General features: G+C 41.3%; 1 protein-coding gene across 1 annotated transcript in view; it reads left to right on the top strand.

Moving 5' to 3' along the window:
* LOC115084307 (diacylglycerol kinase beta-like) overlaps positions 1–15,571 on the top strand; it is a 450,875-nt gene that overhangs the window by 302,218 nt on the left and 133,086 nt on the right. Inside the window, exon 4 of the mRNA XM_029589000.1 lies at positions 6,978–7,076. Within this exon, the coding sequence (XP_029444860.1) occupies positions 6,978–7,076 (99 nt within the window). The remainder of the gene's footprint in view (positions 1–6,977; positions 7,077–15,571) is intronic.

Raw genomic sequence — 15,571 nt, 5'->3', positions numbered from 1 at the left:
TAACGACAACCCCCCACCCTCCTGACCCCCCCAAGACTTACCAAAACTCCCTGGTGGTCCAGCGGGGAATCCAGAAGCCATCCCTGCATTCTCACACCCTCGTTTGCCGGTTTCATCACGGTGTCGATAGCCTGTGTCAAAGGGGCTACCGGTGCCATTGGTCAGCCCCTGTCACATGGTCACCGGCGCCATCTTGTGCTCCTACCATGGCACTGGTAGCCCCTGTGACATAGTATGGGAAAGGCTATCGGTGCCATTTTGAGTCCTGGCATCGGACAGCCGGCGTGCAGGAGGTCACTCCGGGACCCCCGTTGGACCCACAGGGACTTTTGGCCAGCTTGGGGGGGGCCTTCTGACCCCCACAAGACTTGCCAAAAGTCCAGCGGGGGTCCGGGAGTGACCTCCTGCACGCAGGCCGTCCGATATTGCAAATATCACACATAGTGTGGGCAAAGGCGATCGGCGCCATTTTGAGACTCGATCACTTTGCGTCTCAAGATGCGATCACTTTGCATCTCAAAATGGCGCCGAATTGATCACGTCTCAAAATGGCGCCGATCACCTTTGCCCTCACTATGTCTGACCAAAGTATTTGTTTAATATTTCTGCTATTTCTTCATCTTTCTCCACCTTAGCAACTTTCAATTTCACTATACTACTATGGACCTTTCTCCTTTCTCTAATGTATCTGAAAAATGTTTTGTCACCTTGCTTTATCTCCTTGGCAATCCTTTTCTATGCCTGACTTTTTGCTTTCTTGATTACTTTCTTCATCTCCCTCAGTTTTGCCAGATAATCCTCCCTGTGTTCCACTTTTTGGAATTCTTTATATTTCTTAAAAGCTGCTTCTTTTGCTTTATTACATCAGCCACCTCCTTTGTGAATCAGATTGGATTCCTATTTCTCCTACTTTTGTTTACTTTTCTAGCATATAGATTTGTTGCTTTTGTAATTGCTCCTTTTAGTTAGGCCCACTGACCTCTCCCATTTTCTCCCAGCCTTCAAGTTCTGCCTCCAGATATTTCCCCATTTCTACAAAGTCTGTTTTTTTGAAGTTCAAAACTTGGTTCTTTGTGTGACTTCTCCGGATCATATTTGCAATATCAAACCATACTGTTTGATGATCACTGGTGCTGAGGTGGGCACCCACCCGGACAAAATCATCAGCACAGAAATAATAGGTGATTTCAATCACCCTAGTATTGACTGGGTGAATGTTACATCAGGATAATCTAGAGAAGTAAAATTCCTAGATGAAATAAATGACTGCTTTATGAAGCAGCTGGTACAAGAACCAACAAGAGGCAAAACTATTTTAGCTCTAGTCCTTAGTAGAACACAGGATTTGGTATGAGAGTTAACAGTACTAGACTTGGCAATAGTGATCACAACATTATCATATTTGACTTAATAACTGGAGGGAGCGCAAAAAGAAATCTACTACGATAGCATTTCAAAAAGGTGATTATGATAAAATGAGGAAAATGGTTAGGAAAGAACCGAAAGGAGAAACTGCAAAGGTTAAGAGTTTAGCTCAGGTATGGACATTGTTTAAAAATACCATCTTGGAAGCGCAGAACAGATATATTCCATGTATTAGAAAAAGTGGAAAGAAGGCTAAATGATTAACAATATGGTTGAAAGGTAGTGTGAGAGAGGCTATAACATCTAAAAGAACATATTTCAAGAAATTGAAAAGGGACCCGAATGAAGAAAACAGGAAACTGCATAAGCCTTTGCAAGTCAGATACAAAACATTGATTAGGAAGGCAAAGAGAATATAAAAAGAAGCTTGCCATGGAAGCAAAAACTCATAATAACTTTTTCAGGTGCATTCAAGGTAAAAAGCTGGTGAGGGAGTCAAGGGATGAAAAGGGAGCCCTTAGGGATAACAAAGCCATAGCAGAGAGCCTAAATTAATTCTTTTTCAGTATTCACCGAGGAAGGTGTATGAGATATACCCATGTCAGAAATGATATTCAAAGGTGATGATTCAGAAAAACTGAAACAAATCTCAGTACACCTGGAAGATATACTATGTATGTATGTATGTATGTATTTATTTATTTATTTATTTATTTCTTTATTTATTTAAAAGTTTTTATATACCGCACAATGGGGTAGGGGTCTATCCTTAGATGGTTTATAAGTTAAAACATACACAAAATTATTACATATTTATTTATTTAAGGCTTTTATATACCGACTTTCTTGATACAAATCAAATCAACTCGGTTTACATTGAACTAAGCAGAAAATATAATTAACCAATCAACAAGAGATAAAGGAGCATAAAAGTTACATTATAATAAGGATGCCTTAACTTGGAGTAAGAAATAAAGAGGGGGTGAATGAAATAAATAAATACTATATTCAAAAGAGGGGGGCAAGGAGCCAACCTCTTTAATAGTTACTATGCATGAAAATATGGATAAGTTTGTTTACATAAGTGAGTGATGGAACAATTCTTGATCAGGCAATGGGGTTTGTAGTGGGGAAGGCTTAGTTTCTTTTTAAAAGTTATTAGACAGGTCTCCAGTCTGAGGTCCGGAGGCATGGCATTCCAAATGGAAGGGCCTGCGGTAGAGAATGACCGGTCTCTGATATTTGAGTGGTGCACTAATTTGATTGGAGGAACGTGTAAGGATCCCTTGTAGGCATCCCTTAAAGGCCTGGCCGTCGAGTGCAGTCTGAGAGGATGAAGCAGATCAAGAGGGGTCTGTTGGTGGATATTTTTATGAATGATTGTGAGAGATTTATGAAGGATCCGGAAGTTTACTGGGAGCCAGTGGAGATCTTTTAGAATGGGAGAGATATGCTCTCTCCGATTGGTATTTGTCAAAATTCTCGCCGCTGCATTTTGTAGCAACTGGAGAGGTTTAATAGTAGAGGCTGGAAGATCATGCAAAATGGAATTGCAATAGTCGATCTTGGAGAACAGAATAGCTTGGAGGACGGATCTGAAATCGTAATGGAATAGGTGCGGTTTGAGTTTTTTGAGTACATACAGCAATTAAAATACAATTACAATAAAATACTTAGTTTATGTTAGTAGATCTTAGTATAAGTTGTATGCACGTGTAAAGAGGTGGGTTTTTAATAGTTTTTTGAATTCTCTATGGCTTGCTGTTAATCAGGTATGATCTGGGAGAGAGTTCCATAATGTTGGACCAGCTACAGAAAAAACACGTTTTCGTGTTAGTGATAGACTGATAGATCTTATTGGCGGAATTTCCAAGGTACATTTGTCGAGAGAACGGAGCTGTCTGGAAGGCCTGTATATTCTTAGTAGATTTGACACCAAAGCTGATGCGAAGACATCACGGACCAGTGGTCGATGCGAAGACATCCCGGACCAGGGTCGATGCGACGACATCAGGAACAAGATATGATACCAAGAGTGATGCAATGGCATCCAGGACGAGACTAGAAACTGACGAAGTCCAGATGAGACGAGAAGCTGGGCGGAAGGACATTGGCACTGTCTCTCAGGGCGCCCTACTCAGCCCACCCACAGGACTGAGTCGCAGACCACCCTGTCCCACTGCGCACCCTACACAGCCCGAGGAGACTGGTCACGGACCACGCTGGGAGCGGGACAAGCGCAGGGAAAGATCCAGTCGAAGCAGAACTCCAATGACGGAGCCGATGTCGTCCGAAGCTCCACCAACGGCTGGCAGGACATGACGGCTCAAGAGCACAAGACACCAGTCCACCTGTAGGCTAGTCCACGCTCGGGACCCCCGTCCTAACAGGTACCAAAAGGCTCAAGAGCACTGAAGATGAAGACGCAGGAACAGGACATCAGGGAACCTGGAACATCAGGAAACGGAGGATCAAAGCGAGACACCAGGACACCTGGACAGGGACCTCAGGCAACGAAAACATAACTTGACATGGCATGACAACAAGAACTCCATGGAGAAGACGAAGAAGACCTGATGGAGCTCTGGCAGGCAGGAGCCTCCAGAGTGAAGCAACTCCGATGCAAGGCGAAGACTGACTGACGGAGCAGCCCTTTATAGGGCTGGGCAGGAAGTCCACTCCATAGGTGGGGGTCAGCCACACTTTCTGTGGCTGGCCCTTTAAATCCTGAAGAGAGGCGTGCGCCGGCGCCTAAGGGAAGCAGGAAGAGCTGTGCAGGACCATGGACAGAGGCCTGCACAGACGCAGAGGAAGCAGGGCAGGGCCTGAGGAGCAGACCCGATGACGGCAGCGGCTCCAGCCGCTGCAGGAGGCCCCAGGGGCAGCTCCAGCCACTACTCGAGCCCGGGGCTTGTGGCCTCCATGCTGCGAATATCCAGGTGATGGGGGTGGCTCCAGCCACGCTGATGGCAGGAAAGTCCACAGCTCCAGCCGCGGTGAAGGGGAGCAGCACGGGCGGCCTCCGGGCCGCAAAGAGAGATCACAGTCTGCGGCTCCAGCCGCGTGAAGAGGCTGACGGCGGCGTCCTGCCACGTCGGCTGAAGAAAAGCAGCAAATGGTGAGTGCCTGCTCGTGGGGGGACCCGCGGGCAGCGCGATTCATGACAATTTTAGTTAAACAAGGAACTAAATTTTTCCTTAATTTTTTTAAGAGTTGGCAGAAATTGGATTTAGCAGGCAAAATGAAGAATTTGTTTTTGCTATAAACGACTCTATTTCATTTTCCAATAGTAAAGAAAAAGAACTCCAATTCTTCGGGTTTATATACTGGTGATGTCACCTGAGGTAGGAGGAAAAACTGAATATTATTTCATAATCTTCTCCTATAAGAATGCTAAAATCTTATTACAGTTAGTAGGGACTAGGCAAGTAGTGACGTCATTTTTACTTTCAGCAATATATTTGATTAGGGCTTTCACCATTGCAAAAACAAACTTAGGGGGTCATTTTCAAACGCTTATCGCATGTGATAGCATGCTGGGGGCGGAGCCGGGGTGGCGAGGGGAGGAGTTGGAGTGGCGAGGAGGCGGACTCCGTGGTGTCTTCGCTGGCGGCAATAAGGTAAGCCATGTTATCGTCACCAGTAGCACGCCCAATAGCACCACCTTTCACGGTGGCGTTATTGGGTGCGAAAGCCGGCAGTGAAAACACTGCGGTGGTGCGAAGGCTGCCAGCTTTCGCAGGCCCACCCCTCCGTTTTTGCTGGATTCACCATTCTGCGATAGAATGGTGAATCCAGGCCTTAGGGTTATATAGATGACTATGAATCTTATGTTTTAAATACTTTTTTCTTTTCCAGATTGATTGTTATAAAAACTTTGAAGCTGGATTCTGTATAACTCTAAATTGGAGACTGATTTATTTTTCCTCTGTTTACGCTCTACTTTCCTCAATAGTCGCTTTGCATTTCTTAAATCTTTGGAATACCATTGGGCTTTAGGTTTTTGGTTCTTTCTGTCACTGTCTGAATAGGGGATAATCATCTATCTTCAGAAGAATAGAATTCCATTCATTCACTATATCAGAAATATTTTTACATTTTAATTTATTTATCCTATCAGGTAGAATCTCTTTCAGGGAATCATTGTGTTTTTATGTACCTGATGAGTTCATGCTCTTCTAGAGGGCAATATTAAAAGATATTTCCACAGGTAATTTTGATTATTAGAACCTACAAATATTGTTTCTGATCAAACAAATTTTCACAGAGAAAGTAGGTGCAAATCTCTATGGGTAAGTTTTCATTGGGCAGGAATGCTTTGCTCATTGGTACAAACCCTGTGGCTAAAAATTACTCTTGAAATAGGTAATAACATGGGCATTTTTAAATTAAGTCATGTGTAATAATGTGTAACAGTGTTCTGGATCCATTTATCACTGTGGCTAAGAATGAAAGATTTCTTTTTTAAAGCATTTCTTATGAGTTTTATGGATGCATTTTTCAGTGCAAAATAGAATGAAAGGTTACAAAGGTTGCAGCTATAACTGTATGGAATGGAACTTAGCTTGATTGACAGAGTGTGAAAATACTTCACCTTTCTAGAATAATTCCACATTAGATCTCTTGACTGACAGAATGTTTATCCCCTTTTCTGTATAACATATAATTATTTTTCTGCATAAATACTCATGTCCTTCATTGCCACTTTTATTGGTGGGAAATCTTTATTAGCTGCCAATAGTTGCAGCATTGATATTCTATAACAGGCCTTCATCTATGAGGTGATTAATAGAGTATGCACATGAATGCTGTTGAAGTTCCATTGTGTGCAAGTGGTAGAATTCTATCTGGTTTGCAACCATACCACTTCTATGCCTGGCCCATTTCCTTAAATAGTTAACTCGAATATATCTCATTATCATGCAGTCATCTTGCTTCCATAGATCATTGAAACAACTGACATTCATCCTGTACTATAGTTGTTTTTTAAACAGGGAGTTCCCTTGGGGCACCCATAATATCCTGTCATTATAGTTGTGGTTTACTCGCCAAGTGGCCAAATGCTATAACGTTTTTTCAGGTTACCTTATTTGTTCTCATCCTGATTACTCAATTGTAATAAAATTGTATCCTAAGATACATTTACAAATAAGGGGATATAGGAGATGATATTATTATGGGATATGTGGATAGGAAATTACAGTATCTGTATTCTGTTAGATGGTTACATCTTGCCTACCAGTGTACTCAGAGAGATGAAATAGATTTAGAGTTGTGTGGTGGCTTAAGGGGAGTGATAAAGGTCTGCTGCTAAAATCATTTTTAGCTTTCACATTTTAAGAATAAAGATTTTATTTGCCAAACCGTATTGCATCTATTTTGCAGAATATACCATAGAAATCAGTCCTGCTGTGCTGGATCAAGTTTGAATTTTTGTACATGAAACCATGCAACTCTTGATTATTGAACAGTAATCATGCCTCTTGTAGTATTATGGCACTTTGATTCAGTACATGTTTCTACTATATCCAAAATGATAATTCTTCAGAAACACTGCTTAGTGCTCTTCTTTCTGATGTGATGTTTTATAATTTATTCTCTATTTTCCATAGCTTCACAACAAATGTGCTTCACATCTAAAACCTGAATGTGACTGTGGACTCTTGAAAGATCACATTTTACCACCCACATCAATCTGTCCAGTTGTACTGGTAAGTTATTAATAGCCGTTAATTCTGTTAGTGTCTGCAATAGCTGGTCTGACTGAATAAGTAAATGCATTTTCTACAATTGGTGTATAAAGTAATATAAATAAAATGATAGTAGTACAGTATTTATGGAAATATAGTTGTTTAAAAGATATTGCATTTTACTTTGTCTGACAATGACATTTCATTAGGATATACTCTCACGGAGGATGACTCAGATTTTATCACTTACTCATGCAGTACTTCACCAGAAAATGTGTAGACAGATACCTTTTACATTTTATTTCTTTTAAAGATCCAGCTTCCCAGAAAGATGAAAGCAGTCCTATGGGCAGTTCTTGCTTTGGCTGCATATTGCATATCTGCAATGTGTAAATCTTTGATCAAAGTCAGAATTTACCCTAAATGATGACATTGTCCATGCAGTGATGTATGCCTCACTCACCATTAGATTGCATTTTATACTACAAGATTGTAGTGGAGAATACATTTCACTGTCCAAAGAAATAGAAACTCAGTTCAGTGACTATTATGCTATTACTACATATATGTCTGGTGTATAAATATAGAGAGCATTTGATTATCTGAAATACCTTAGAAACAAATGTACATTTTAATGTCTTATGAATTATACATTCCTTATGATTTCATTAATGATAATAGATTATACATCCACACAGTTTTCTAAGCACTATTTTATAATTTAACAATAATTATTAATTGAATTTGATATGTTCAGTAACCAGTGTTTGGAAAATATTTCTCTGGATTTAAGATCTGACACTAATTTTATTAAGAAGTCTATTCCTGTTCATAGAGCATTCTTTAATATGATCATCTCTAAAAGATCTGTTTTCTTTTTAATTTAGTTTTGATATTTATTTATAAATTCATTAGAAGCACAATTCACCCTCAAATTGTATTTCATGCAATAAATGTTAGTTGCAAAGAACATATGCAATGATGTGAATGTCAACAATTAAACCTTTAATTTTTCATCATCAGGGAAATGTGGTGGCTATCCCTTACCAGTGTCCAGGGTTAATGTCACATTAATGTAGTTTAGTTTAATGAAATAAATACATCCATAATCATTTTTACTCATCTGTGCTTAATTTTTCTACTTTATTCAGAGCTGAGAGATAGTTTGCAAAGGAAGTAATTTTTTTACCGGTTCACCTAACACGTTTTTGCTGTCTTGTAAAGCAGCAACATTTTTTTCAGAAACACACAAAGAAATGTCTAGGACCATACTTAGAGCCAATCTTAAATACATTTTCAGAAAGTTTTTTTCATTTTCCATTCATCATACTATAGGTATTATACCTGCTTTTCTGTTAGGATTACCAAGAACAGCTGGCTGGATCATGGCGCTGCGGTTTCACCTGCCGTGGTGAGGCCGTGCCGCACACTATTGCCCCCATAGCACCATGGGAAAAGGTGTAGTTATTTCCTGCGGTACTGCCAGGAGATAACTCCGCCCAAACCCCACCCACACTCCTCCCCTTCCCCTAATTAGAATAATACTGCCATGATGCAGTCGGTATCACATGCGGTAGGGCCTTATCATGTGTGCATGCATGTGTGTATTAAGATATAGGGCCGGATTTTAAAAGGGTTACACGCATAAGGTACGCGCGTAACCCTTTTAAAACCCCCCTGGGCGCGCCGAGCCTATATTGCATAGGCTTCTGGCGCGCGCAAAGCCCCAGGACGTGCGTAAGTCCCGGCGTTTCTTGGGGTGGGCGTGCCGGGGGGCGTGACGCAGATGGCGCGTCATTGGGGGGCATGTCGGGGGGGGCGTGATGCGGTCAGCGTGTCATCCGGGGGCTGTGCCGCGGGTGTGGTTTTGGCCCAGGGACGTTCCGGGGGCGTGGCTGCGGCCTCCGGACCAGCCCCCGGACCGGAACATGGCACGCGGCAGCCGGCCCGGCGTGTGCAAAGTTATGCCTGCTTCAAGCAGGCGTAACTTCTGCGACAAAGGTGGGGGGATTTAGATAGGGCCGGGGGGGGGGGGGGGGGGTTAGGTAGGGGAAGGGAGGGGAAGGTGGGTGGAGGCGGAATGAAAATTCCCTCCTAGGCTGCTCCAATTTCGGAGCAGCCTCGGAGGAAACGGGCAGCGTGCGCAGGGCTCGGCATGCGCAAGTTGCACAAATGTGCACCCCCTTGCGCGCGCCGACCCCGGATTTTTTAAGATACACGCGTATCTTATAAAATCCGGCGTACTTTTGTTCACGTGCGCGTAGAATTATAAAATCTACCCCTTAGTGTTCTCTACAATTCCATTTTATTCCATATACCCTACTTTATAGTTTATATTACTGTTCTGAGCTCCTTGTCATTATGCACATATAGAAAAAAAAATATAAAATGATACCTTTTTATTGGACTAAATTAATATATTTCTTGACTAACATTCAAGTCAAGGAATGTATAATTTATTATTATCTATTTATTAATCATACTTATAAACCACCTTATAATACACTCAGGCTGAGTGAGGTATTACGTTAGTCCAATAAAAAGATATCATATATATTCATCTTTATTTAACTTTTATTTCTGTGCATTCGATGGACTAAAATGGCAGCCAAACTACTTTATTCAAGGTCTTTATATTGAGGTGAATGTATATGTTGTATGAGGATAGATAAATAACCTTGAAGTAGAAACTCTTACTAGTTTCAGCTCTTGGAGTAGCTGGAGAATTTGCAATTTTCTTAGAAGTATCAGAGAATGGAATTTCGCTTTCATGCTACCGTATGACTTCATAAATATCTCCATCCTTGTGTGTATATTTTTTTACCTCAGTCCACCAAACATGCTGTTTTATTTCTCTTGGTGTGCATATTTCAAGAGCACATATTTAAATTTGTATCGCTGTAACTTCTCATTTTGTTCCTACTAAATATTAAAAATATATTTCTTTTAGGGGAAAATATTCACTATTATGATAGACTTTAAGCACACTAATTTATTTTGTAACACGTAACACACACATTTTCCTTTTGTGACTTTTTTAATTCTCCGTCTTAAAATGCGATTTATATTTTGGATAGTTTCAAATGAGAAACTTACGGGGTCATTTTCAAAAGCATTTACATGTGTAAATGTAACTACTATTGTAGCAATTTTCAAAAGCCCACTTACTTGGGTAAAGTGCATTTACACTTTTAAAATCCATTTTCAAGCATATAAATGTGTTTGACAATCAGGCCTGTAGGGAGCATTAATCAAATTTGTTTATTGATGCAAACTCCAAGGGTACTTTAGTCATGGGATTTGTACCTATCTTCAAAGGAAAAGTCTGCTTAGGGTTTTGCTTTGATTATTACCTTACGAAAAGTACCCACACAAAGTTGTGCCTTTTTTTTGTGCAGCTACTTTTTTTTTTCTTTTTAAGGAAAAACTATGCTAATAGTTTTTATTATTCAAAACTACCCATATAACTGCTTCCTCTGACATAATCCCACTCCAGGAATTCACCCAAAGATATGTGAGTAAAAGTGCCCATGTTGCTATTTTTGCTTGTGTAGATGGTAGGCAATAATAATTAAAAAAAAAAACAAACTATAATGAGGGCAACCATGACTAACCCAGTTTCATCTCTCTCTCTTAGCATGGATACAGGAGGGTGGGAATGAAGAGAAGAGGTATGGGGGTGGCTTGTAGGAATAAACACTGTGGATCCATAAAGCCTGGAGGATGGAAATGAATAGAAGAGGTATGGGGGTGGCTTGCGGGAATGACGGCTACTACCTGGTGATTAATACCCTTATTCAATAAACATTCACACGGTTAATGAGACTCCAATATTGCTCTATGCGTCAACGGCAAGAGGAAATGTGGAAAAGAGGATTTGCATTCAGGCAACAACCAACATTGCTCTATATTTCAACAACCAACATTGCTCTATGCTTCAACGGCAAGAAAAAATGTGGAAAAGAGGATTTCATTCAGGCAACAACCAACAAGGTAACACACTCAGGGTAAACAAATAAGCATGGGAGTAGCTTGCTTGTTGCGGCGGTTACTACCACAAACCAATTAAGGGGCACTTTTGTTCGCACACCCCGGCGTAAACAAGAGTACGCTGGATTTTAATAGATACGCGCATAGCCGCGCGTATCTTTTAAAATCCGGGGTCGGCGCACGCAAGGCTGCGCAAAATTGGCAGCCTGTGAATTACATCTAAGAATCTTCCAAAAAATTGGATAAATTTCTTGGGACTGGAGATTTCTTTAATAAAAAATGACACATGTTAATTGATGGAATTTCTTCCTCAGAATTTAACAATATTTCTCTAAAATATTTTTTAAGAGAAATATAGGAAAGTTCTCCCAAAACCTGTGGGGAAATTTGTAATTCTAATATTTAAGTGTCTCGCTGTATTTTCTAATATTTCTAGATGATGAGAAGAAGCTAATTGGTCTTTAATAACCATTACATTTAATTTTTGCATAGATTGAATACTTTTTTCATTCTCATTAACTTTCTGTGAGATCTGCACACATTGAGTTTGAACTGATTGTAACTTCCCTTGATAATCTAAAGTCACTGTGTCCATCTTTTTCTCCAACCTGCTCACGGCATTGCTCAAACTTTTCACTGCGTCCCATATTGCCTCGAGTGTTACCTTTTCAGGCCAAGATGTCATCTGCATAAGGTCTTCCAAAGTCGAAGAAGAGGCACCCTCCTGCTCTGCTGTCTCTACCATTCCAGGAATAGACGACTGGGCTGTCTGATCCTCGATAATGTGTTGGGCTGGAGGAAGCCTACTATCGAGGCTTAGGGACGCCTCATCTTGGGAACACCTCGTTTCTCCTTCACGTGGTGTTCCAACACATTCTTCGGCTCCCTGCTTTCCCAGCTGTGTCAAAAACCTGTGAATTTCCAACTGTGTTGAGGTAGAGGGCATGGGTTCTGAAGGGAAAACCCAATTTTCCACTTCCTCTTCGCAGGCATGATAATTAATTAAAGGAAGCAAATTTCAAAATGGTTTTGACCTATGACGCTTGTTCCTTGTCCCAGAGATATTAATGAAATCAAACTATAAAAACTAAGTAAGGCTAAGTCAGGCAAAGTCGCGCGCGGCTTCGGCGATGTGCCGGGGGAGTGCGCTCTTTTATCTCAGTTCTTCCGGCGCCTCCCTCTGACGTCGGGTGAGAAGCCCGGCAATCCGATCTCTCAAAGCAGGAAATAAACTTCAAAGAAATAATTCAATTCTCACTGGAGCAAGTAGGTAATTCTCTAGTAGCCTCTAGAGATCTCTTGGGAGTGCGCTCTTTTATCAAAGTTCTTCCGGCGCCTCCCTCTGACGTCGGGTGAGAAGCCCGGCATCCCGATCTCTCAAAGCAGGAAATAAACTTCAAAGAAATAATTCAATTCTCACTAGAGCAAGTAGGTAATTCTCTAGTAGCCTCTCTGAAGAATGTTTTTAATACACGTGACGGACATTACAAGTATTTAGTTGTGCCCTTCGGCCTGTTTAATGCACCTGCAGTCTTCCAAAAAATGGTTAATGAAATTTTTTGAAACTTGCTTCACATCTGTGTAGTTATGTTCCTAGAAGGCATACAAATTTTCTTCCGGGATCTCAGCATCCAATGCTGGGATGTACATGCAATCATATAATGCCTGCGAGAGAACAACTTGTTTGCTAAGTTGGAAAAATGCCTATTTGAAAAAGAGAAACTGCCCTTCCTGGAATACATTGTCTCATGGGATGGATTCCACATGGATCCTGAGAAGTTGAAAGCCATCCCAGATTGGCCCCACCAGTGGGGTTCCAAGCTCTGCAGAGATTTTGGGATTCGTCAACTATTATCGACAATTTATTCTAAATTATTCTTCAATTGTGGCACCCCTTACAGCTGTTATCTGAAAGGGCGCCAATACTAAACACCGGCCTCCTGAATCTGTAGAAGCATTCCAAGAACTTACGGATGCTTTCTTGAAAAATTGTGCCTCCATCATCCAGATCCCACATGGCCATTCATCTTTGAGGTAAGAACATAACAACATAGATCAATTTGGTGGGGGTGTGGCACTTTATGTCCGGGAGGGTATAGAGTCCAACAGGATAAAGATCATACAAGAGACTAAATGCTCAGTAGAATCTATTTGGGTAGAAATCCCATGTGTGTTGGGTAAAAGTATAGTGATAGGAGTGTACTAGCGTCCACCTGGACAACATTGTCAGACAGATGATGAAATGCTAAGAGAAATCAGAGAAGCCAACCAATTTGGCAGTGCAATAATAATGGGAGATTTCAATTACCGTAAAGAAAAAAGGGAACTGCATCTTAAATACAAAATATAGCCTAAAGTGACGGTGTCAGCAAGCCAGACGTTGTAATTCAATCCCGAATCCAACCGGACCTCTAATCATTCACCATCACTTCTAAAAAAATCTTTAATTATTTCAATGTATAGCTTTCTTTTTGTATGTTTTTTTCTTTTTCTTAAAAATTAGTCATAAAGACTTATATAGTTCACTCCATTAATGACGTGAACTATATAAGTATTTATGACTAATTTTTAAGAAAAAGAAAAAAACATACAAAAAGAAAGCTATACATTGAAATAATTAAAGATTTTTTTAGAAGTGATGGTGAATGATTAGAGGTCCGGTTGGATTCGGGATTGAATTACAACGTCTGGCTTGCTGACACCGTCACTTTAGGCTATATTTTGTATTTAAGATATAGTTCCCTTTTTTGTTTACAGTTTTCCTATTCGGGTTACTGTGTAGACTCTCCTTGTTATAATTTTGAGATTTCAATTACCCCAATATTGACTGGGTAAATGTAACATCAGGACTTGCTAGAGATATAAAGTTCCTGGATGTAATAAATGACTGCTTCATGGATCAATTGGTTCAGGAACCAACAAGAGAAGGTTGGGGAGGCGAGGGGAAAAGGGAGGAAGAGTAGATAGGGGGATAGGGAAATTACCTCCCAGTCCGCTCCTTAATTGGAGCGGACTGGGCGAGAACTGGGAATGGTCCAATTGCGTCCCCGCATGGTTATTTAGAAAATCCCCCCCCCCCCCTGCATGTGCGAGTCACAACCCGCTCGCACATGCCTCCACCGATAGAAAATCGAGCATGCATGGGTATCGTATTTTATAACATGTGCGCGTCTTTGAAAATGTTCCCCTTATTGTATTTCAATTTATCCAGGTTTATAGGTATGGCTTCTGCCTCTTTCCCCAGAAGTCTGCTGGTTCAAGGCCAGGTTAAGATCTTTTGCCCTGACACCCTATGAGCCTGATTCAAGCCTTTTATCTGATATAACTGAATTATTGAATGTTGTAAAATTGCCAAGCAGGTAAAATTATATACATAATCTTCCTTTTGTGTCCCCAGAAATATGTCAGAATATAAGCTTAAGTCTTATTTATCTGAATCCAGTGTATATATATTTTATTATCTGGCTTTTGGTTTTAAGCAGCAATATCCTCCTAATCAGTGCATATATAATTACATGTATACATTTCATGTATAGGACCATACATACTAAGGGCCGGATTTTAAAAGCTCTATGCGTGTAAATCGCCTTATGCATGCCGGGTCTATTTTATAAAGGCCTGGAGTCGCGAGTAAAGCCCCGGGACGCGTCTGTCCCGGGGCTTTACTAAAGGGGCGGGCGGCACTGGGGTGGGACCAGAGGCTTCCGACACAGCAGCCATTTGCTGCTGTGTCAGAGGATCACGTGCCAGCAGGCTGCCAGCATGTGCAACCTGCGCCTGCCTGCAGGCAGGCGCAAAAAGTATGATAAGAATTTTTGGGGGGGGGAGGAGTCAAGATGGCGTCTTGAGGAGGGAGGTCAGCATTTGAGCTCTTTTCAATCGAGCTAATTTTCCTGAATATGCCACATACTAAATGAAAGGGTCGCCTAAGGGTGGTTCCCTCTACCCCTTCTGAAGCTGGCCCTGCACAGCAATGAATTGAGCGTTTTTTCGCCACTCAGGACAATGAATCTCTGGGAGCTTCTGCTGCGGGAGTTGGAGAAATGTGCAACCTTCTCCAGCTAGACTTGTAAGTTTCACTCAGCCCCGGAGCACCTTCAACTCCCCCTCCCCCAGACCAGGAACATGTTGAAGATCTGAATGTACTGGTCGACTTGGGAAGCCCGGATAAACCGGCATTAGAGAGGGCAGAGACCTGACCCGATGTAGCGATTATCGGACAAACGCTAAATGGATTACTCCAGGAGGCTGAGAGGCCCAACTTCCAACTAAGTGTAATCCAAGTATATACCCGTATTGGGGTAAGGGATCCTGTGAGGCACCAGGAATTAGGTAAGTCCCACAATGAACTTTTGGCTACTTCTGCTTCTGTACCATGTTTAGTAAAACCTGGCATAATTACCTTAGAGTTGGTCTGGGAAACACTTAACACGATTCAAAAGTCTATTACTTCATTAACTGTGATCATGATGGAAAGCAAACAGTCGGTACAAGCATTGGAGGGAACTGTATCTGTTCATAACGAT

This window comes from Rhinatrema bivittatum, chromosome 2 (assembly GCF_901001135.1).
Source record: "Rhinatrema bivittatum chromosome 2, aRhiBiv1.1, whole genome shotgun sequence".
Taxonomy (NCBI): domain Eukaryota; kingdom Metazoa; phylum Chordata; class Amphibia; order Gymnophiona; family Rhinatrematidae; genus Rhinatrema; species Rhinatrema bivittatum.
The sequence above is the reverse complement of the archived record's forward strand: the minus strand, read 5'-3'. Positions and strand labels throughout refer to the sequence as shown.